Source organism: Watersipora subatra, chromosome 11 (genome assembly GCF_963576615.1).
Source record: "Watersipora subatra chromosome 11, tzWatSuba1.1, whole genome shotgun sequence".
Lineage (NCBI taxonomy): Eukaryota > Metazoa > Bryozoa > Gymnolaemata > Cheilostomatida > Watersiporidae > Watersipora > Watersipora subatra.
This window is the reverse complement of record NC_088718.1, coordinates 15629177-15652946: the sequence shown is the minus strand read 5'-3', so window position 1 is coordinate 15652946 and position 23770 is coordinate 15629177. Positions and strand designations below refer to the sequence as shown.

Genomic DNA, 23770 nt, shown 5'->3' with positions numbered 1-23770 from the left:
AGAGTATCTGCTTGTATTAAAAGAAGCCAAGCTGATGTAACAGCTGAAAAAGCTATAAAACAGCTTAGCTTAAAATCTGGTACACTTGAAAAAATGCAAAACTATTAAGATTTATTCCCTCTTTGCTGCAAGTAGGGATAATTTCAAATTTACTATAGAATGACAACTGTCTTCAATCGAAAATAACTATAGCTTTGCTTGAGTGAATGCAGAGTCAAGATCCAGTGATTGGATCACTGTTAAATATAACTTCAATATTCATAATTCTAGCGGTTTTTTACAAGGAAGTCGATTGCTCAAACATCCATAATTTATCATTGACAGGATGAGTGTCGTCCGATAAGTTAATCAGCCACTCTATGTCGGCACGGAACTCATTTGGCTGATGTATCGAAATAATGAGATTGTCATGATGAAGAAGAAAAATAAAATCATGGCTACTGAAACCATATTGATTCGACTCGATATTGTTTGAGCAAGTCTAACGGATTTCTTAGCCACGCAAGCAAAAATGTCCTTTCTGTTGACTCGCTGTACTTGTGTTGTGCTGTCAAAGTGCTCCACTACACCGCTCTGCAAACAGACAAGCCAAGCCAATAATATTTGCAGTAACTAGTAACACAGCCTGTAGAAGCAACACTTTCTCAGCTATTCGCAAAAGCAAGGAGAATATGCATAAATATTTGTTTATTCAAAACAAGAGGTGCTAGATTTCCCTCTTCAGCCGTAGGGAGTTCAATGATGAAAAAGATTAGGAAAGCATTGCTTTATATGTCTATGGCATGATTAGCAGATGTCAACTAGGAACAAGAAAGTTATAATAGAAGAAGTCAACGGTCTGCCCGACTTCAGCACTCTAGGGCTGGTAAACACTTTTATATGAGTATATGAGAGAGCAAAGAGACAAGACTCTAGGATAAGCAGACGATTCAAATGCTGATCACTCGCCATTCCTTTGTTTGAAGAACGAAGCTGAGTAATAAACACAAAGAGGTTCAGCTATTAGCAATTTATCTAATGTCTGAAACAAGGAACCATAATAAACACACCACACTATTAATCACTCATCACTCTTATATCTTCCAACTTTTTATAAAAAACTTATACATTTTTTGCACTACTAGCCAGTTTTTTTTTATCGTTACGCTTGCCCAGCGTCATGTTACACATCATTAGCCAAGCTTCAGTCAAGTGCACTTTATAATAAAGTATTATTTATTGGTTTCAAAATAAAATTAGTACATTACTAATCTATAGACTGTGATAGCAGCTGGGTCCATCTGTCTGGTCAAAGTCATGGTTGGAGGTAAGAAAAGAGATCACAATGTCTGGGATTCGAACTCAGTCTTCCAGCTTGGTAACCCGACACTAATAGTACGGCCACACGTAACGAATTATTCGTTCATTTTGATCGAAATCTCGAAATGAACAAATTATTCGGTCAAATTCACAGAATTATCTGAGATGTGCCTGCACACCGAAATTGTCGACGAAACGCTTTTAATTGACTAAACAAATTATTAGCGAGCACGATTCAGGCGGCTTTTACAATTGCATATACATGTAGTTCAAGACACGTGTGATGACACAATAAAAGTACCAGGCAGCTCGACATAGTACATATGATGCAACTGCCAAGGTCGTGCTATTGTTGATTCTTTATCGTTCGGACACTATGGCTACAAATCGTTTCTTTTTCAATAATAACATTTTTTCAGCAGCAAACGTTCCGTTTTAAAAACAGTTGCCATTTTTAGCGCATCTAGGCAATTACATCGTATGTATCAGGTTGAATTGCGCTGATACTTTTATTGCGTGTCGAGGTATGTGTCTTGAACTATACTAATGGCAAAAGCTGCTAAAATTGCGCTCGCTAAATTTGTTCAACCAATTTATAGCGTTTCGTCGACGATTTCAGTGTGCATGCACCGCTCAGACAATTCTGTTCATTTCGTGATTTTGGTCAGAATGAACGAATAATTCCTTACGGCTGGCCGTACTTATCACACGTACTAATCGACCACTGTCTGTTACTTTAGAATAGTTGTAAAGATAGCTCGCTGCGCTTTGTTGGCACACCTGACTACCGCTCACAGTGAACTAGACTACCAGAGTACTTACTAGTAATCAATAACTAGATTTGTATGACACAGATTGTAGGACATTGGTTCATCGGCCCTCTTCAGTGATTGGTTGACTGCTAAATAACTTTCCCCTAAACATCTTCACACTATTGACTCAGTTTTTGACCTGATGATTTCTAAATTAATAAATTAACAGTGGGTGTGTGACCGGGTCGGCCCTATAAATAGCAGTCTAGCTGTGCAGAACTTATGCTGCATCTGACTAAATCCTTTGTGTTTTTTCATCAGTTGAAATGCTTTTTTTATAAAAAAAACAGTCAAGTTTCTATTTCAACACTATTTCTAAAGAAGGCATAAATGTATGTGTATAAAACAGTTGTCGATCCAGTTGGCTTGTGATATTGGTTCAATGGTTGGTGTCAATTTGCGCATGTCTAATAATTGAATTAAATCTAAATTTTATAATTAGTTTTAATATACTTAGAAATCATATGAACATCTGAAACACCTACCCAACCATTCATAGACTTCAAGTAATGATTTATGCTAGTCTGAGAGCAACTTTCTTCAAAACTATCGAGAATGATGGGAAGGAAGTCCGTGTGTCCTTGAAGTACGCAGTCGGAGGCTAAGGCTCCGCAAACTGTGAATATAGAGATCAACTTTCCTGTAAAACATTGTAATCCGTTAGATTTACAAAAAGTAGCATTAGAATTATTACTCATCGCCACCATCTTTGTCATAAATCAAAGGCTATATTGGTGCAAATCTACTGCACATCACGTGAGTCATGGAAACATAGTGATAGAGTTACTTCTATCAAGTATAGATGGCAGTGTTTTACAATTTCATTGCGGCGCAAAATTGTTTAAGTGGCTTAGAAATAGGTCATGTAGTGATGGCAGCTCTATGATTTTGGACATAGTTCTATGACTTTTTTCAATAGCTTTTTTTAGTTCCAAAGCAATGTTAACTCTATGAGCTTAAACATACTTCTATGCTTGTTGGCCATGATTATTTTTGCAAAACTTTTTACTAACTCAATGATTTTAGGAACAGTTCTATGACCTCTAGCCTTAAACATTTCACCAGTACAAGGTTCTTCTACCATATCAAGGGTGTTATACTGAGACATGTGTTTAGTCAATACGGGCCCTTGTATGCGTGTCGTGTTCTTAACAACAAAAATATGAAAGCATTAGTATTATTAAGTCTGTAGAAATGTCCCCTTCCCTTGACTTCACAAGTTGGTTTGGCTAAATTGACTCATTCACTACTAAACATCACGTTTTTATATCTTCAAAACTTCAAGTTTTTTGCACACAAACAGGTAAATTAAACGCTTATTATATTATCGAACATCGCCATCACTCAGTAAATATTTCCATTAAACATCCCTGGCTAAACTTGTGCCAAGTTGGCACAGGTACTTTATGAAAAAAAAAATTTGATGTTACACTGTTTAGATTCATAATTTTCATGCTTTCAGAAAGCACAACTACTAGTTTATGTGATTGTTTATATATTATGGCCAGTAATATCTTAGCCATATAAGCAGTGAAGTCAGTTACAGAAATAGCATTCATGTCTGTTATCTTTAGGTAGTTGTCATTCCGCAGCTGCTAACACGTTATAAATGCCTCATTACAAGGCAAAGCTATGCAATTAACAGCAACTGCTGTTGGGAATTGTTCAGCAACAACCAAAAGAATTCTATCATTTTTTTATCAATTATATATTCATTTATGTAATTGAGTCATTATTAGTGTTATTTTGTGGACATTTCTCTGCTGATCACTTTCTATTACGGATTCGTAAAGATCAAAGAATGTCAAAGCGACAGTCAAATGGAGGTGGCACTCAATTAAAGGGTGGCACTCAATTAAAGGCTGGCGCTGTATTTTACAAGCCTCCTCCTATAGTGGCGTTCTATTAGAGGTGGCATTCAAATAGAGGTTTTATGGTAACAGCAACTGCTGTTGGGAAATACGTGATACGATTTGGTCAAAAACCCAGATATAAGGAACAGGAGAGAGAGAGGGAGAGAGAGGGAGAGAGAGAGGGAGAGAGAGGGAGAGAGAGAGAGGGAGAGAGAGAGGGAGAGAGAGAGGGAGAGAGAGGGAGAGAGAAAGAGAGGGAGAGAGAGAGAGGGAGAGAGAGAGGGAGAGAGAGAGGGAGAGAGAGGGAGGGAGAGAGAGGGAGAGACAGAGGAGAGACAGAGGGAGAGAGAAAAAGAGGGAGAGAGAGAGGGAGAGAGAGGGAGAGAGAGAGCACCTCTTTAACAATACACAGAAAGTTTTAATGTAGAAATAGCATAACCAAAATTTTTTCAGTCAACTTAATGAAATATTACAAGAAATATTTCTTACCCCAGCTGATGCCGGTCTTCAGAAGTTGGGAAGTTATCCTCTCATACGTCCACTTCACTTGCTCATCTGTAGACATGGTTAGTTTGAGTTTGGATGAACACGAGTCATAGATGCTAGGGTTGAGCAACTCCATGATATGAATTATCTCTAATAGCCTATCAGCGACCTCATCGGCAACTCTGCTCTCTGACAGCGTGTCAAACAGCATTCTAAAGAGATAAAGATCAGGCTTGTTATGAATACAATTTTGTTCTTGACATTATGTGCTTACTATTGTTCCTCTATAGCTTTGCCTATAGCCTTTGAAAGACGCCATGACAGTAAAAGAAAGTTGTCGCACTCTGGGAAAATATTCAGAAAGCAGTAACAGAAGCATAAACAAGCTACAAACAAAATTCTCCATTTTATTCAAATACATTTTTATTTCGGATTTTTCGTTCGTTTAGTATTGCAAAAACAATTGTTTTTTTCTCAAAAATTAGCCATTTGCAAATTAGCCGTATTGCAAACGGCTAATTTTTTGGTTGCTAACAGAGACCAATATATTTTAGTTTACTATTAGTAAAAAAATTAAGAAAAAAAAGGCAATAAGCTAACCAGGAATCAATTTATAAAAAGACGTTCGCGTGGCGACATAATAGTCGCTCTGCCCATTGGCGTCAGTATCGCGAAATGACAATAATGTCGCTATGCCTGCAAAAGGGTTAAGGTAAGAAAATAGTTGCAAAAGTTTACTTCAATTTTGAAACTAGACTGTATGATAAGTGCGGAGCACCTGGTAGCACCTGGTGGGCTGTTTTATGTTGCCAGAGAAACGGCTGCCCCAATCACGAGTGGTGATATAAAACGCAAACAGTTTGGCAAACTCCTTCATGTTTGAAACTATGAAGGACAGAATAGTTTATCATCATCTCAGTCTGTCAGCGGGACAATGACTTGTTTTATTTAATCTCACTACTCAGCCAGCTTTTTGTAACTTTTTACCATTTTATATTCATTTTCTTGATATTCATCTCCACCGTGTTTGTAAATATCAATTTAGGTCTTCCTCGATTTCTTTTTCGTTTTTCGGCAACAGTTTGATATCTGTTGGAATCTTAATTTGGAATTTTTCAATTGTATACAAACAACCATTTATGCTTATATATTTATTTATAGTTTTCATTTTTCCCAAATACTTATTACTGCAAGTTTATATGACATCCCAACTTTTCTAAAAAACTAAAATAATACAATTAGTTGTTCTCAATATTATAATGCATTTTCTCATACACTTGTGTTACATGCTACAAATTTTTTAGCTTCGAAGTTGTGGTTTTGCTCGTAGGAATGAGGAGGACATATTTACATGATGCGCAGGAGTGGTCGCACCACTCGCAATTATTCGTAGCTGATGAGTTTACGTGCTAAGAAGGAATTGTCGTACAACACCGCGTTTTCTATATTAGTCTGTTGCGCTTTTATCTACAACGAGGTGTATAATTTTTATCACGGCTGGCACTGCTAAAATGTGTCTAAAGTCAAACGTCAATGTCAGTGTAAGAAATTTCTCTTTAAATTTCGGAATTAATATTTTTTATTTTGAAGATAATATTTTAAAAACAGAGATGTTGTAAGGACGTCACCAATGAAGACGATGAAAATCCAACCTCCGATTGCAAAGATTTGTGCAATAATACAAACGTCGATGTTTACATCATACACAGTACTTCGTTGTTGATACGATGTTTTCAAAAATACCCTCCTTGAAACGGAGGTTTAAATCGGAGGTTTGAATCGCTTCAAAGATTTAAAGATTCGACATTTTAAACTATTTACATGCTACGAAGATGAAAAATACGACAAAATTTTGTAGCATGTAACACTAGTGATTGTCACCTACTCTCGACTGAATACTCCGTGTGAAATCTCCATCTCACTCACGCCTTGAGTAGCCATCCCCAAATGACTGTCTTTTATCCAATTGCACTAGTGTTCAATTTTATGTCAATGCTTTGCCACACCTTCACAACTTAGAAATGACTTTATGTAAACACTTTTTTAATAAATCGAAATCTCAATTTTATCGTAACAAATTTGCCAATCCAAATGTTATCGGTCTCTGCCAGCACAATGTCAGTCAGTAGCAATACTTTTGCCGATCTTCTAACACATCGATTAAATTCCAAAGGCTTAATGGGTTATCTTTCTCCCGTTTACGTAACTCTGTGAACTTTATGAGAGCTGGATACTAATTTGGCATAGTTTCTATGAGTACTGACTATGTTCCTAGTGCAACATTTGTACCAACTGGCGCATGAATGACAAGTGAATTACAAGTGAATTACAGCATATACATGTATATTCTATGTAAAAGTATAACAAAATACACTAATAAGTCGATGACCAGTAAATCGACAAAGTTCACTTCTTACAAGCAAATAGCGAATATATTTAATACTTGAATAGTCGAAATAAAAACCAAACAATCACTAAGCAGAGCCGACCAAAATTATTTTAAACATAACAAAGTCGTTCAAGAAATTATGATGGCAAACTGACTTGGTGAAACAGTACAACCAATCAGATACTTGGTGAAACAGTACAACCAATCAGATACTTGGTGAAACAGTACAACCAATCAGATCTCATTTCAATAGAATGATGTTGAAGTCAGAGTGACCGGTAATCCGTTCATTAGTAGCACTCTATATGACAAGCCTGTAGCCTCAGTTCATAACAATTCATGGCCGCAGTTCATGACATGCCTTAGCCTCAGTTCTTAAATATTTCATCAGTACAAGGTTCTTCTACCATATCAAGGGTACTATACTGAGACATGTGTTTAGTCAATACAGGCCCTTGTATGCATGTCGTGTTCTTAACAACAAAAATATGAAAGCGTTAGTATAGAAGCCTTACATATACAACAAGCCTTAGCCTCAGTTCATGACAAGTCATAGCCTCAGTTCATAACAAGTCATAGCCTCAGTTTATAACAAACCATAGCCTCAGTTCATGATTAACCATAGCCTCAGTTCATGACAAGCCATAGCCTCAGATCATAGCAAGCCGTATTATATTACACAACCCAGTCATACACATACCTCACTTTCTTCATCTGGGCTCCTGCTTTGAGGCTCCTCTCTATTATATATCTCTGGCAAAGATCTCTTCCTTGAGACGAAATGCTCCACTCACCACTTTCCATGGTTTCACTCCAGATGTCAGTGCAGCTAGTCATTAATACGTTGGACTCCACAAGCTGTCAGCCACGCTGTCAGTTTCACCTCAGAGCTACATGATAAAATGCTAAAATTATCATGTTTGGCAAGGCCAGCTACATGAATGTAAAATGTCAGAAAGGCACAGGCGCTCATTCAGTCCTTGGCCTTGACCTTTCGCCATGAACAAATGAAGCTCATTTAATGTCATTCTATAGTCTTATATGTTATCATTTTATGACGGCTTTAAAGGTTGGAAAATCACCCACACTTCATATGGCTGCAGCCATTTGTTAATATTTGAATGTACACTTTCAAGAGGAATCCTTGTTTGCTTTGCTGTAAGCATAGCATTTGGCAATGTTTTTGGTATGGTAAACCTCTATGTTGTTGCTATGGTAAACCTCTATGTTGTTGCTATGGTAAACCTCCATGTTGTTGCTATGGTAAATTTCTATGTTGTTGGTATGGTAAACATTTATGTTGTTGCTATGGTAAACCTCTGTGTTGTTGCTATGGTAAACTTCTATGTTGTTGCTATGGTAAACCTCTATGTTGTTGCTATGGTTAACTTCTATGTTGTTGCTATGGTAAACTTCTATGTTGTTGCTATGGTAAACCTCCATGTTGTTGCTATGGTAAACCTCCATGTTGTTGCTGAGGTAAACTTCTATGTTTTTGCTATGGTAAACCTCTATGTTGTTGCTATGGTAAACTTCTATGTTGTTGCTATGGTAAACCTCTATGTTGTTGCTATGGTAAACCTCCATGTTGTTGCTATGGTAAACCTCCATGTTGTTGCTATGGTAAACCTCCATGTTGTTGCTATGGTAAACCTCTATGTTGTTGCTATGGTAAATCTCTATGTTGTTGCTATGGTAAACCTCTATGTTGTTGCTATGGTAAAACTCTATGTTCAAAATGTTTTAAAGTAGGTGAACTATTTAAAAAAGTTAATGTACTTTGAACAGCAATTTATAGGTAATTTCATTTGATGACTTTTTAAAGATGTTGCCAATACTTTGTCCATGAAACATAGTCAGCAGGTAATTTTAGTTGGTTTTTCCTGCATATCTTTCGGTAGCATTTCTTTTCTACTACTTGGGCTATGTGACTCCTTGCAGTAGATGAGAGAAAGGATACTCACATATGCCCTACTCGGATGGGGAACACACGAGGTGTTCGGGTTCTAGTCTCATACCTCTCATAAATTACGAAATATTGGCCCTGTGCACGATCGATATTGTTCAGTATCGAAACTTTGGATTTATGCTCTCTCGATATAGATTATTGTGATGCTTCACCAAAAAAAAACAGAAATACAAGGATGATAATTGTGTCCAAATACAAAAAAATTAGGAGTTGTCTTTTCCCTCTAACTTTATTCAAGAAACTTTTATGAAACTTTTTCCTACCTCGCCGGTTCGTTTCTAGAAGATTCTCAAAAATTATGGAAATCCGCGAGCTCGCAAATAAGTTTTCAGGAACTAGTGCTGTGCCGGTACTGAGTCACGAAAGCCGGCGATAATCGATGTTCGTTCTGCCAATTAAAAACAGATATTTATCGTCTTGACATGATATTGAAAACGTCGATATACCCGATTACAGAATCGACCTACAAAATGCACAAAAATGATATCATCCCACACAAAAGTGATACCTATCGTGCAATATAGTTTTATCATGCAGCACTACATAAGCGCATATCCCTGGGTAGGGAATACAAGTATCGTTATGACCGCTTACCCCCTTGACTAAAGTTATCATAAATAAAATTCGGTTCATTTACACGAGGCGTGTTTAAAACTTCACCCGAGAACTCTGAGGTCTATGATTTTAACTGGTGCTTTGAAACATCAGTTAGCGGTCAGGTACACGAGTGAAATCAACAAACTGTCAAACATCAGTTTTAGAGATAAATATTCAACAGACTATTTATCTTATTAGATGTCCGAGTCGACATCGTGCATTCTAAAGCTCAGTCTATACTATAATAATAGCCATGTTTGTCTGTCTTTTCATTCGTCCAAAGCCACTATGAGAGCGTTAGAAGAAGTATGTGTCACACAGGAAACAAACTCATATAGTTGGTGTAGCCGCACGGCCAATTGGTACACTGCCAATCCTTATCACAACTGATGATCTCTCACGGCACACCGGACTTTCAGGGTACTAGTCTTTACTGTGTTTTTACTTCAAATAAGTCTTTGGAAGGCAGCATACCACAAGCATGGACATTTAGCTTACGACTTGTTTTCAACCAACTTTAAAAACATTGCACGTCATTGAAAAGGGACATCTGGAAGTTCACACTCGCTAATTTCCCAGGGGTCATCTAATCATCAGAAAATCGATACTCTATAACACTCTATTGCGTAATGTTTTTATGGTTGCACAGGCTAATAACGTATATTCTCATGCTATATGGAAGTTATACAAGAGAATAGAAAAATTGTAAAGTAAACCGCAATGACTAGCAACAATTTATAGGGGCAGCAGGCAGCACATAAATTTACTTTTTAAATCAAGGATCCCTGAGTTTATCTTAAACTATGTGATGAAGTTAAAACTATAATAATGTGTTTTTATTTGTTACAAAGCCAATAGCTTGAGGATTCCAATAAAACACATAAGATATGATAAGTTGCGCCCGTATATTTTCATGGCCAAATCCAAAAACAAATCAGTGTTGGGTTAACATTGACCGGAACTGAAAAAATTAAAAAATAACAATAATGCTATCGTAAAAAAATTACTCTTTCAGTATAAATAGCTTCATCAGAATTTAGTTTGGTATTTTTGATATACTATCATAAACATAACTATGTGATCATATCATGCTGCATACAAACCTTACAATGATCATATCATGCTGCATACAAACCTTACAATGATCATATCATGCTGCGTACAAACCTTACAATGATAAGCCTCTGATAAGTAAAAAAGCAACTTACTGGTCTTTGAGCTCTATTAAGAAGAACTCGAGACACAATATATTGGAAGATTGTCAAAGTTCTGACCCATTGTGTAAACAAATTCTCGTTATATGACATTTCCTGGTATGAATGGCATTTAAGATAATCAATACAGCCGCAGAAAGATCCTCTCATTTGCATTATAATATATATTATTTTGTAAACATTATATTTAGAATATTAGATTATTAATAGTTTTACAGGGTGAAGAAGCAATTATCATAGTTTTGGAACTACAAGAGGTTTCAAAAGACAATGAACGCATGTATAGTCGTACATACGTATTTGTATATTACTGAGCATTATGTATATTATGTGAATATATGGTGACACAAAGATGTTCTTTTAGAATAATGTATACATATATAGATTTATGTAAACATGGATTTGTCTAATATTAATTTATATTGACCGGTAGAGAAAAATAGTAAGAATATAAACATAAAGAGTTGTCTGCTTTTTTCTTAATATTAGAACGACAGAAATTCTTAGTTTTGTTGCTAATAAAGGGCAATTACTGACGATATACCAGTGATCGACTCTCCAAAGAGCTTCCTGAACCTTTAGGAATGCATTCGTCAAACAGTCAGTGCACATGTCACCAAGTTGCATATTATCCCCCCTGGTCTACATCAATACTCATAGTTCTTATACAGTAATTGCACGTCACCAAGTTGCATATTATCCCCCCCTGGTCAACATCAAAACTCATAGTTCTTATACAGTAATTGCACGTCACCAAGTTGCATATTATCCCCCCTGGTCTACATCAATACTCATAGTTCTTATACAGTAATTGCATGTCACCAAGTTGCATATTGTCCCCCCTGATCTACATCAATACTCAGTTCTTATACAGTAATTGCACGTCACCAAGTTGCATATTGTCCCCCCCTGGTCTGCATCAATACTCATAGTTCTTATGCAGTAATTGCACATGTCACCAAGTTGCATATTGTCCCCCCTGATCTACATCAATACTCATAGTTCTTATATAGTAATTACACATGTCACCAAGTTGCATATTGTCCCCCCTGGTCTACATCAATACTCATAGTTCTTATACAGTAATCTCTCCGTACTTTGGGGTTCACCTTTCTCAGCTTCAGTACTTTGTAGGGTAAAACATATTTATGAAATACTTACAGAAACTAAAAAGTTAATATAACATAAAAAACATAAAAAGCTAAAATACATAAATCTCTCTTATACTCTGGCCCAATCAGATCCCTCAGTTCAATGAACATAAAGAGGGAAATACTTACGATTAATAAAAAAGTGGCTTAGTTAGATACGAATTTATTAGTTTCAATTTCACGGATTTTCACTTATAGTGAGGAGCACCGGTTCGACTAACCACAAAAAGTGAGGAATTACTGTATAAGAATTGCACTATTTAAAAAAATTATATGCTGCATATAAAGATAATAATAAGTTTTATTTGTCAGAAATAGAAAAGGACACTTTACACATTGAAACAAAAACAATTTTAAAAATAAATTGTAAGATGCCTTCAAGGTGATAAGTCTTAAATCATTTGAAAGCCCAGCTTCAACACTGCTAGAATTTTATGTAAGTGCAAGCTAAGACCAGTGGCGTTGCACAATAACACCATGGTTAAATCAACATTCGATCTATCTGCGTGTTAAAAGAGTTGTTAGTATCTAATTTTATTCTAATATGAACGAAAGTTTTTCTCAAAACTTCCGTTCTTGGCTGGCAAGTCGATTAAAGGTGGATCAAGCGTCAAAAGTACAAAGTTCTGACCCAATGAGCTGAGCATCATGCTGAGTGTTATCTCACCTTGTATCTGTGCACACTGATTACCAAGATATTAGCAGAAAAGCAAGACTATGAGAAATGTACTTGGTACAAAGTCCTTTACCAATTCTCACCTCACTAAAACGAGTACCCGCTAAAACTTGTCACTCGTGTCATCAGTCAAAAACCAAATGCTATCCGCTTCAGCTAATTCTAACCTTGTAGTTAGGGAGTACCTCGTTACCTGACACTAGACACCAAACAAACAACTGTTTTTATCGGCATGCAGTTGGCTGTTGGCAGTTGTCAATTACCTAAGCCACTTATAAATATTTGCCCTATCTCTATGTTGACCTCCTAGTCGCTTGGCATGCTGTGATTTGTGAAGTAGTCAACAGTGATAACCTTCAAGCAGTTCAAATTATTTACAGAGCCGGGCAAAACAACTTGAAATTCAGTCGATCAAAATGAAAGAGGGGAGCAAGCGTAATACATGTTTTCCAGATTACTAATCTTGCACAGGTTAGGAGAGATGGAGGAGCAATGGCAGTCAGCGAAGCTACCTTTAACTCATTTGCTACTGCAAGCCACTTTGGTGACCAGCAATATCATATATGTGATACGGGAAGCCACTTTAGTGACATGCAGTATCATATACAGTCAAACATGGATAACTCGCCCACGGATAGTTCGAACACATGGTTAATTCGAACGGTTTCTTTGGTCCGTTCCCACGTAATGATAAATTGCTATAGATAACTCGAACTCAACACTGTTAATTCGAACTGTTTTTTTGCCCAGCGGCTACCGAAACGGATGTTATCGCTTTAGAAAATCACTTTATTTAAAGCCATAAAGGTAAACCTCATCTTTTCGTAAATCATAAGCGTCGTTATTACCACCATCGGCAAAATATTTTTGTCAACGACTTTTCTAAAGGTTTGGTCAAATTTGATTTATACTGCTATACGATGAATAGCACGGGCTAGCCAGGTCACGCGCGCAAGGATTTTCGCCACGCACATACAAAACAAAAACAGCATGTTGTTTTTGTTTTGTATGTGCATGGTGAAAATTCTTGAGTGCGTGACCCGGCTAGCCCGTGATGAATAGTTTTCCGACGTTGATTCCGTGTTGAATCAACGTCGGAATGTTGAATGTTTAAAACGTCTTAAAAATTGTTGTAATTAAACGTATGCGTTGTCTTAGCTAAAAAACTATTCATCGTTTGACCTAAACACAGAATACCTGTGTACATTCAATAAGTATCCATTCAAAAAGCGTGAGTGTTATACAATGTACCGTAAAACCTCGTAAAACTTCTAATTGAACTGCCTCGGAGTGTTGCTCTTAACGAATCCCAGGTAAAGTAAGGTAATCTTTGCATAAACTTCAAGAAAAATCGGCAAAATTGATCGTGGGTAAAACGCTCAAAAGAAAAAGATGTCTTTTCTTTTGACCATTTCAACAACGATCAAGTTTTGCCAATGTCAATCTGAAAAAACATCCTGGCAATAACATCACCTCAAACAACAAACCAATCTCAAGTGATAGAAAAATCTCTATACTTTTTGATAAAAACGTTCTAAACTTTACATTAGAAGCATTTAATTTGAAACAAGCCATTTGTGCTTTTGATTTATATTACAGTTTGTATATGTACATGTATGTACTAATAAATAAGTAAATACATGGACTTGTGACAGTGCTCTGATAACTTGAACGCTCTGATAATTCGAACACTTTTGCTCGGTCCCGTGAAGTTCGAGTTATCCAAGTTTGACTGTATGTGATACAGGAAGCCACTTTAGTGACATGCAGTATCATATATGTGATACAGGAAGCCACTTTAGTGACATGCAGTATCATATATGTGATACAGGAAGCCACTTTAGTGACATGCAGTATCATATATGTGCTATGAGAAGCCACTTGAGTGACATGCAGTATCATATATGTGATACAGGAAGCCACTTTAGTGACATGCAGTATCATATATGTGATACAGGAAGCCACTTGAGTGACATGCAGTATCATATATGTGATATGAGAAGCCACTTTAGTGACATGCAGTATCATATATGTGATATGAGAAGCCACTTTAGTGAGATGCAGTATCATATATGTGATACGGGAAGCCACTTTAGTGACATGCAGTATCATATATGTGATACGGGAAGCCATGAAAGGATTAGTAGCACTACTTAGACTTGTTAAGTCTATCTTGTGTCTGGAAAAGATTAACTGATCACTCTTGCTTTAATTTCATGGCAATTGGATCAATACTTATCTAATTATGGTAAAAATGCAACAATAATTCCGAAAATTAATTCCGTCTTAGCAAAAATACTCAAGGAAAGAGTTAATGCATTTGCTGCCAGCGATTATGCATCACTTGCCATAATTTGATCCGGCTATGAATTAGGGTAACATAACTTTGGTTGGACTACTAGCAAACCAATTACTTCTTTAGACTAGAGTTTTACAGTTTTACTTTAATGCTCTCCCACCAGGCTTGGAGGTTAGAAAAATAACTGCTTCCAATAGGATTCATACCCATGACTTTCAGCTTGGTCGACCAATACTCTAGCAACCACACCACCCTGACCACCATGCTACACTTGATGGCTTCTGATCCACAGGGGTACTGTCTTACCGAGTAATAGATTTTTATAATTTTGCCCACGTGACTGGTTGTGAGTCATAACTATTACATCCTGCCAGTTGCATCAAGTTGTATCAAGTGGTTCAAGCGGAATGCCAGGGAAGCAGATGACAGTTTCTTTGAATGGGTTTCGATTTCCTTATATCTCGGTCATGACTTTCAGAATGGTAGTTCTCGCACCCCTCACACCCTAATAAGGGGTGCGAGCATCACTCTTTGGGAAGCTATGTTGTTCTCCTATTTGTAGTCCTATGTTGGTCCTCTGTTGCGAGCATCGCTTAGAGATGCTCGCACCAGAGGAACCACAGCTCACACTCCTAAAAGGTGCGAACTGTTGCTCACAGGGGTCACTGTTGTTCACAGGGGTCACTGTTGCTCACAAGGGTCACTGTTGTTCACAGGGGTCACTGTTGTTCACAGGGGTCACTGTTGCTCACAGGGGTCACTGTTGCTCACAGGGTTCACTGTTGCTCACAGGGGTCACTGTTGTTCACAAGGGTCACTGTTGTTCACAGGGGTCACTGTTGCTCACAGGGGTCACTGTTGCTCACAGGGGTCACTGTTGATCACAGGGGTCACTGTTGCTCACAAGGGTCACTGTTGCTCACAGGGGTCACTGCTGATCACAGGGTCACTGTTGATCACAGGGGTCACTGTTGCTCACAGTGGTCACTGTTGCTCAGAGGGTCAAGAATGCAAGAAAGAATGTGCGAATCAAAGGTGAAGACAAAGAAAGTATATTTGTTGTCGCAACAACTTGCTTAGGTGATTCTGGATTTCCATTTCTTCTGTGCATTCAAAATAAACATTATAACACCATCAATCCTGAAAATAGTCCACACATCTCACTCAGCCACAAGGAACCACATTTCAATCAGATGCAGAGAAAAGACAGGTAAACAGTATAAGCCCATAAAGTGAGTTGTTGTTTATATGTTGCTGTGTGAAAACATTAGATACTTCTTAGTATGACTTTCAAATAATATATTGTTTTCATATATTCTGAATATGTCTGTTTTATTATGTTTTGAGGCTTTTTGTTTACTCACAACAGGAGGGTGTGAGATTGCCTTCGTCAGCCAGAGGAACTTTAATGACGTAACAGATTAGGAAGGCGCTGATCTAGATACCTTTAATACAACGACAGGCCATGATGTACAAACTGGCAGATGCAAAACATCACTTATGACTTGTTTGATTTATAAAAGCAGTAACTGTTGTTTGTGGCGAACAGGGAATACCAATCTTTGAAAGCTTCCAGATATTGCGTAAAAAAATTCGATTGAATAATATTTTGTTTCTACTTTGTCCTTAGCATCGACGATCAATCAGAAGGACAAGTCATGCTTTGTTAGGCAAAGTTTTGATCAAAATAAAGATTTCTCGCATTTTTTAAAAGATTCCGGTTCGTAACAAAAAACTACTCAAGTTTTTGTAAAACCTGGTAAGTCTTATTTTGACCTCAGGCTCTTATGAACACCATAGCGCTACAGCGCTACATCTCTACATCGCCAAAGTGCTACATTGCCACAGCGCTACATTGCCACAGCGCTACATTGCTACAGCGCTACAGCGCTACATCGCTACAGTGCTAAACTGCACTAAACTGAGGTATATACTCGATGTAATAAACTCAACATATCCATGACACGGTCTAAACTGAGTTATATACTCGATGTAATAAACTAAACATATCCATATTTGGTCAATTTGCAAGTTTACGTCACCCGCAAGATGGAAACGACAAATAAGTTTTATCACTAGCAAATTTTTATCGAATATTTTATGCTCACGAAATATAGAACCGGCACCTGCGAATAGTGCGCATGAAAATGCCGCGCAAGCTAATCCATTTCAAACATTTTTTACATTTCGGTAATTCCTATTCTGAAAAAAAGCTGCTTTAGAAGCATAGACCTATTAACTGTCCATCATTTTCGTTGACGTCATCACCTTGTTTGCACACGCGCTTGTCCACGAAAAAGCTGCCATCTTTGTAAAAAACGATCGTCATTCTTTTGATTATTAGTATTTTTTGGTGTTGTTTTGATACTAAAATAAAAAATTTGCTAACAAAAGCATTGTTTGCAATAATTAATTGCAGAAGCTTCGTGTTTTTAACGATAAAAGTTGTCCATAAAGATGGCAGACAACGATAGAATGACGTCACGAAAAAAAACAAAGGATATTTAATATATATGAATAGTTAATAGGTCTATGTTTAGAAGTGAGACAGGAGTGCGCCGCTATGAACTCTGGTATAGAATTCCTTATCTTTTTTAACAAAGCGGCCGGCTCAGCTGGAACAAGCGAACGTCCCATTGAAACACTTATCGCAAGGTAACTCAATGCGTGCACAACTCCCTATCCGCATCATCTGCATTATGGAAACATAGGGCTGGTTGGTAACGGGTCATCTGCAAGTGTAGACAAATCCTGAGAGATAGTTAAGGGCGTTAAACAATAACATTCCAGACCTAAAAGTACTTAAGAGCTCCTTCTCTATGCGGAGAATTACACAATAAAGAAAGGGTTGCAGTTTGTGATTTATCGTTTTATAATTGATAAATGGAACATTCCAGAAGGGCAACAGCGACCTACCATTTGCTTGTAAACATTAATATTTCGCAACCTTAAGATAGGTTTACACTAATACTGACTACTCTGTCTGGGTCTTAAAGGAGGGCATTGCTCAATTAAATGTTCACGTACACATAAAACAACTTCCTGTATGCTTCTCAGAGTCGATTTCGCAGAACTTTATGCGCTGTTTATGACAATCCATGACTGGACCTATTTAGGGGGTTCTGAGATTCCCTGCATGCGCCATCTGAGGGCTGCATCAACAATCACTATGTGTCAATTGTATGTATCATGAGGCTTTGGGGTGGGCATATGTTGAGTTACTGTGACAAACGGACAGCGGAAGAAAATAAAGTTCGTTTAAAAAGAAAAGGTGAAACAAGGATAGTTGGCATTGCTGTCAAGGAGGACTACATGGTGAAGAAAGAAAAATAGAAAATATCGAAGTTCGAGGATGTGATGATCCCGGAGCATGATGGACGCGAACAGACTGTAGACAACAATGATAGACGCGAACAGACTGTAGACAACAATGATGGACGCGAACAGACTGTAGACAACAATGATGGACGCGAACAGACTGTAGACAACAATGATGGACGCGAACAGACTGTAGACAACAATGATGGACGCGAACAGACTGTAGACAACAATGATGGACGCGAACAGACTGTAGACAACAATGATAGACGCGAACAGACTGTAGACAACAATGATAGACGCGAACAGACTGTAGACAACAATGATGGACGCGAACAGACTGTAGACAACAATGATGGACGCGAACAGACTGTAGACAACAATGATAGACGCGAACAGACTGTAGACAACAATGATAGACGCGAACAGACTGTAGACAACAATGATGGACGCGAACAGACTGTAGACAACAATGATGGACGCGAACAGACTGTAGACAACAATGATGGACGCGAACAGACTGTAGACAACAATGATGGACGCGAACAGACTGTAGACAACAATGATGGACGCGAACAGACTGTAGACAACAATGATAGACGCGAACAGACTGTAGACAACAAGAGCAAAAATGATTATGAATGGATGAACTTCTACAATATTTCAGTAAATTTCATCAGAAAGTATCGGTAATTGTCTATCATTCATGATCACTTCTGATGTTTGAATGGCTCTGACTGCCACGATGTTTTATGATTGAAATCAATAAAGCTTGATCACGGGTAAAATGCTCAGATCAACTGAAAGTGTAAAGAGAGCGACAGAATAGAGACGGGTAACGCTCCAACAAATGCTATAAACCCACATCAACTATAGCAACGATAGGAACTAGTGACGTCATTTTGCAACGATTTTTGTTGTGAGTGTTTTTTATCACGATCAAGATCACATTCACAGATTACAGGGATCAAGTATTTTTCTTGTGAGCGTTTTAACTGTGATCACTTTTTGTCGATTTAATCTAGAAACATCCTAGCAGTCAGATCGCTCCAAACATGAAAAGTAATCGCAAATGATAGAAAAATATCGATAATTTCTGATAACTTCTACTAAATTTTTGTCCAAGTTCATATTTAAGGCTGTCTATCCCCTAAATGCCTGAGCGAGGGTGTTTCACATTGACCAATAACAACCGAGCAACATCCAGCAAGCTGCCCTACAGGGATCAGCAAATATTATGAGGAAGTAAGTAAGTCTAGGAGCCATGGAGACCAACTTAATTACTAGTTCATGATGAGTACTCTTCATAGTGATTCACTTGGCTTTAAAGTCAAAGTCAGCAAACAAAACCTTCTCTGAATGTTTTTTGTTTTTTATTCTTTGCAGCAGAGACCTCGCCAAAGAAGTGAGTTTGGGAAGATTTTGTGACGGACTAAGCCTAGGCAATTTACGTGTATTTTAAAGTTAATATAACATAAAACCCCTACAATGTAAATGTTCTCAGAATGGGTTTTTAGGTCGCAGGACCATCTACTGCATTATTAATTGCTGCGATGAAACAATACATCAAGGGAGACAAATTCAAAAAACCATACACTTTCCCCAATACTGTTTTGAGATTGTACCAATGCAGAGTATGTGATTATCGTGAACAAATGAAAAAGGAAAAGAGGAAAAAGAAACAACATTTGTAAACATCAGACTTTGGTCTTATGGGAATGTAGCCTATGCTGACACCTTGAACGGAAATACCCAATACTTCGAGGACCTTAGTCAAATTGGAGCATAACTTTGGAGTTGACTCAGAGTGGCTCCTGTCGTCATAATACCTGAAGCTACTAACAAATCAGACCATAGTCTAAAACTTGGCGGTTATTATATTTTACAACTACCTTATTATTTTATTGAGGCTATCCTAGCCAATAGCTTTTTAGTAGGCGATATCAGTGTTAAGCGAGAACCTGTCTTTACGGAGATGTCTAATTACCATCTTGCATAATGGCGCATCGTGTTGAGCACGGCGTGGAACTAGTTATGAATGCTGATGAGGCGCATGGAGATAAACGTGTATTGCCCGCTAAAAGCCTCCAGTGGAATTCGTCTATGCATGCCCACAGGATATCTCGAAGTAGAACCTCTTATCTTCTATGGCAACATCTTATTACTATTGCAGCTTTTGTACTTAAATATGATACATTAAGGAGCGCTGGTGAAAGGAAAATATGCTGCCATCATGCAATTGTCTTGTCGTTGCCAGGTCAATAAACGGTTCTGTGATCGGTTTTCAAAAAAATATGCTGTGCTTGTAAATAAAATGTATTGCAAAAGTTGCTACTGCATTTAGCACTGCGAAATGTGTGCTAGGAACACTCCCATCGCATCCAGCGCTGAACATTATACAATAGGTAATACCACCACTGCACCGATACTGCTTACTGCGCATTAGAAAATAGTTGTACTGCATGTATACTGCGTACTGCGCAGTAGTAAAAGCACACAGTGCAATTATACTTCATGCCTGTGACATGTTTACTGCTGCAACTACATAGAGATGGCAAATATTAACTGCATTGTAGTTGAGATTTGGGCATCAGTAAGTACTCATCAATGCCAGTTACGATCTTCCATAATGGCTACAAGCCTGTCCGTAAGGCGCACCAACCACTGATAGGAACAGTTTACTAATGCTACAAGTGAAACAGGAAAGCACCCTGCTAAGTGAGACTGGAAAGCACCGTAAGTACCTTTGGCATAGAACTACTCATATTTTTTAACAAAGTGCCTGTTTTAATCCGCAAATACGAATGTCCATGAAATACTCCATGTGTACACAATTCCAAATTCGCATCATCCGCAGAATGGGAACAGTTGATATGATAAAGTTGAGAGCTCTGGGAAAAGTACAACATGTTGTAGTAGTGGCAGCAGCTGTAACAGCGGCAGCAGCTGTAACAGTGGCAGCCATAGATGGTAGGAAAGCTGGCACTGCAGATTCAATAATGGAACCTAATATGTACTTTTTGGCTATTATAGTCTGTGGAAACAATATGAACTGAGTACATTTGGCAGTGTTCAGATACGTCTGGCCGTCGTCCAAACCAGGCATTTCTCTCTATTAAACAAATGGAATTTATTTACGCCTATGCTATATCGGTGAAGAGTTATACCGAATGCTGTGCTATATCGGTGAAGAGTTATATCGAATGCTGTGCTATATCGGTGAAGAGTTATATCGAATGCTGTGCTATATCGGTGAAGAGTTATACCGAATGCTGTGCTATATCGGTGAAGAGTTATACCGAATGCTGTGCTATATCGGTGAAGAGTTATACCGAATGCTGTGCTATATCGGTGAAGAGTTATACCGAATGCTGTGCTATATCGGTGAAGAGTTATATCGAATCCTGCGCTATCAGCAAGTACTGTGTTTGATTCGTGCAAGCCAAGGTTCAAACAAGCCAGGAGACTAGTGAACTTTGAAAAGGAAATGTAAGAATGTTTTCAACAGCTATCAAAAAGTTTAAGACTGTGTACCCTACACATACTTCCAAGAGGTTTACCGGCGAGTATGCAAACTGCTCAAGCTTTCTGATCGCAGGCTGAAAACTAGGGGTTCCTACACCGCTTGATAGGCTAGATACAGATTCATGGCTTATCGGTTGCAAATGTAATAATATCATAAGCTAGTAGGAGAGGAATCATTTACAAGTGGCATACAATTTCTGTTTCAGAATTAGTAGGCAGGTCGACAGCATCAGGTGCTGCCGTTGAATGCGCAATGATAAGCATACACCAATTGTTCCTCGTTAAAGCAGCCCAGATCCACTACTGGCCTAGTTTGGCTTTCATAAGACCTTTGAAACTCTCCAATGGTTTCCATTACTCAATCCAATTTGCTCAATAGTTTTACTGAGAACTTCAAATGTGTAGGCACTCCTTCACTCGAATGCAAAGTTTTCATGTGTAAGTCAGGTCATTTGTCTAATCAGGCAATTGTGGAAGCATCATGTCAACAAAGGAAATGTACACTAGTCAGGTTTGAATGGTTATAAGAAAATAATTTCAGCTTCAACATCATCACAGGAAAGATAACTCACCGCATTAGCATCCGAGATTTTATTACAATGACCAGCTAAAACTTTAGATAGAATTCTGTCGGCCGACGTTCATATAATCCACTCAGTTAACTGAACTACACGCTATCACTTTGCTTTGACTATTACAACTGAGGCAAAATGATAGGGTTACGCGTGTAATAGCCAAGGGCGTACTCCTACTGAAAGAAAGTGCGCATATTACTGGCAACACTTAGGGAACTTTACCTGATGAATGTGGTTATCAGTTATTAATAACCTTGAGGGGAAGCAACGGTGAACTCTAAACAAATAATCAACATAATAACAACGATATGCATGACTTACGTGATTAATGCAATTCCATCTTACGTCAGAAAAACACTGAACTGCTAAGTGGTTTAATAACCGAGATATAAACGGGATCCCTGAGCGCAAAATTATGGCAAAATGTTAGCTAAACTTATGTCTAAAATTTAAAAAACAAATTTAAGATTTTTCAGAATGCTCTTAAATTGAGGCAAATACGGTTAGTCGGTAAGTCATTCCATAGAGGTGTTGTTCCATAGGCCATTCCATAGGCGTGTTCCATAGGCATGTTCCTAGTAAAAATTTGAAAGAGGCTGTTGGATCATAGAAAAAGAACAAAAAATTTGTAAAAGTTTACAAAGATCAAAAATCTATAGAAAACAATAAGCGAGTCAATCATTTTGTATATTTAACCACAGCAACAAGTTTCAGGCAGTTGCACGGCAATACAAAAGCTGGCGGAGGCTTAAAGCCTAAATATGTCCTCGTTTTTAAGTGATAAAATCAAAAACACGCGTCTGACTTATATAATTGCACTTAAATTGCAGCAGAAAAACAACAACAATCCTTATTATTTGAGAATTATCTTCTCGTTGGTATAAATTGAATATTCCAACTTTTTCATGGTCCACAAATATTGTATATCAATGCTGCTAATGGGTAGTAAATGTTATTGCAGACATTGACCTCTCCGAGGGCATGAGACATGACATCTAGCGTATCAATATACTTGCCAATCTGATAAGATGTTTAATGCAAGGTGACCGAGCACATCTGCCATTTGAATCCCGCTAAACGGCTGCTCAAGTGAAGTTGTTCTCTGCAATTATCCAAACACAAGGATGCCAGCGATGGCTATTGACCAGCCAAAACAATATAATGTGCTATCATTAGTCTGGTAGGGCGCCATGGCCATGGCGGTCATGGCATTGCTATCCATGTATCCAGGCATCGTACCGACACAAGCGTGTTTGTCTTGGTAAAGTTTTATATTCAGTGGAACCTCGGTACTCTATTATAATTCGTTCGGATTTGGTAGACGATTTTTCTCTCATGAGAAATAATGGAAAAAATTTTAATCCGTTTTCACTTCTAAGAAAAATACTCTGCCGTCCCTTTATCACTGTTTCATTTTGAACCCATTATTAAGGGCCAAAGCAACACAAAAAGGTAAAAACTGGCAAAAAATACTCATACGAACTGCACACCTCTTAAGGTCCAGCCACACGTAACGAATTATTCGTTCAATCTGACCGAATTCACGAATTTCACAGAATTCACAGATTTATTCGGCCGAATATCACAGAATTGTCTGAGCTGTGCAT

The 23770-nt window shown here is 37.8% G+C and overlaps 3 protein-coding genes across 3 annotated transcripts; 1 reads left to right on the top strand and 2 right to left on the bottom strand.

Moving 5' to 3' along the window:
- LOC137408522 (bcl-2-related ovarian killer protein homolog B-like) lies at nt 1-22284 on the bottom strand. The gene is made up of 5 exons (XM_068095079.1): nt 22161-22284; nt 7540-7729; nt 4454-4662; nt 2597-2751; nt 1-573 (listed from the first exon to the last, which is right to left on the bottom strand). The coding sequence occupies exons 2-5, from the start codon at nt 7674-7676 to the stop codon at nt 358-360; spliced, it is 717 nt and encodes a 238-aa protein (XP_067951180.1). The 5' UTR covers nt 7677-7729; nt 22161-22284; the 3' UTR covers nt 1-357.
- LOC137407854 (uncharacterized) lies at nt 7971-8474 on the bottom strand. The gene has a single exon (XM_068094235.1). The coding sequence runs from the start codon at nt 8472-8474 to the stop codon at nt 7971-7973; it is 504 nt and encodes a 167-aa protein (XP_067950336.1).
- On the top strand, nt 18103-18756 carry LOC137407853 (putative mediator of RNA polymerase II transcription subunit 29). The gene has a single exon (XM_068094234.1). The coding sequence runs from the start codon at nt 18103-18105 to the stop codon at nt 18754-18756; it is 654 nt and encodes a 217-aa protein (XP_067950335.1).
- Nucleotides 22285-23770: the final 1486 nt, after the last annotated feature.

Excerpts from the sequence above, each read along its gene's own strand:
- LOC137407854 (XM_068094235.1), bottom strand. The coding sequence starts at position 8,474 with ATGGAGGTTTACCATAGCAACAACATGGAGGTTTACCATAGCAACAAC.
- LOC137407853 (XM_068094234.1), top strand. The coding sequence starts at position 18,103 with ATGATCCCGGAGCATGATGGACGCGAACAGACTGTAGACAACAATGAT.
- LOC137408522 (XM_068095079.1), bottom strand. The coding sequence starts at position 7,676 with ATGACTAGCTGCACTGACATCTGGAGTGAAACCATGGAAAGTGGTGAG. Across the intron at positions 4,663-7,539 it reads GCCCAGATGAAGAAAGTGAG|AATGCTGTTTGACACGCTGT; the intron begins GTATGTGTATGA and ends TTATCTCTTTAG. Across the intron at positions 574-2,596 it reads TGAAGTCTATGAATGGTTGG|AGCGGTGTAGTGGAGCACTT; the intron begins GTAGGTGTTTCA and ends GTCTGTTTGCAG.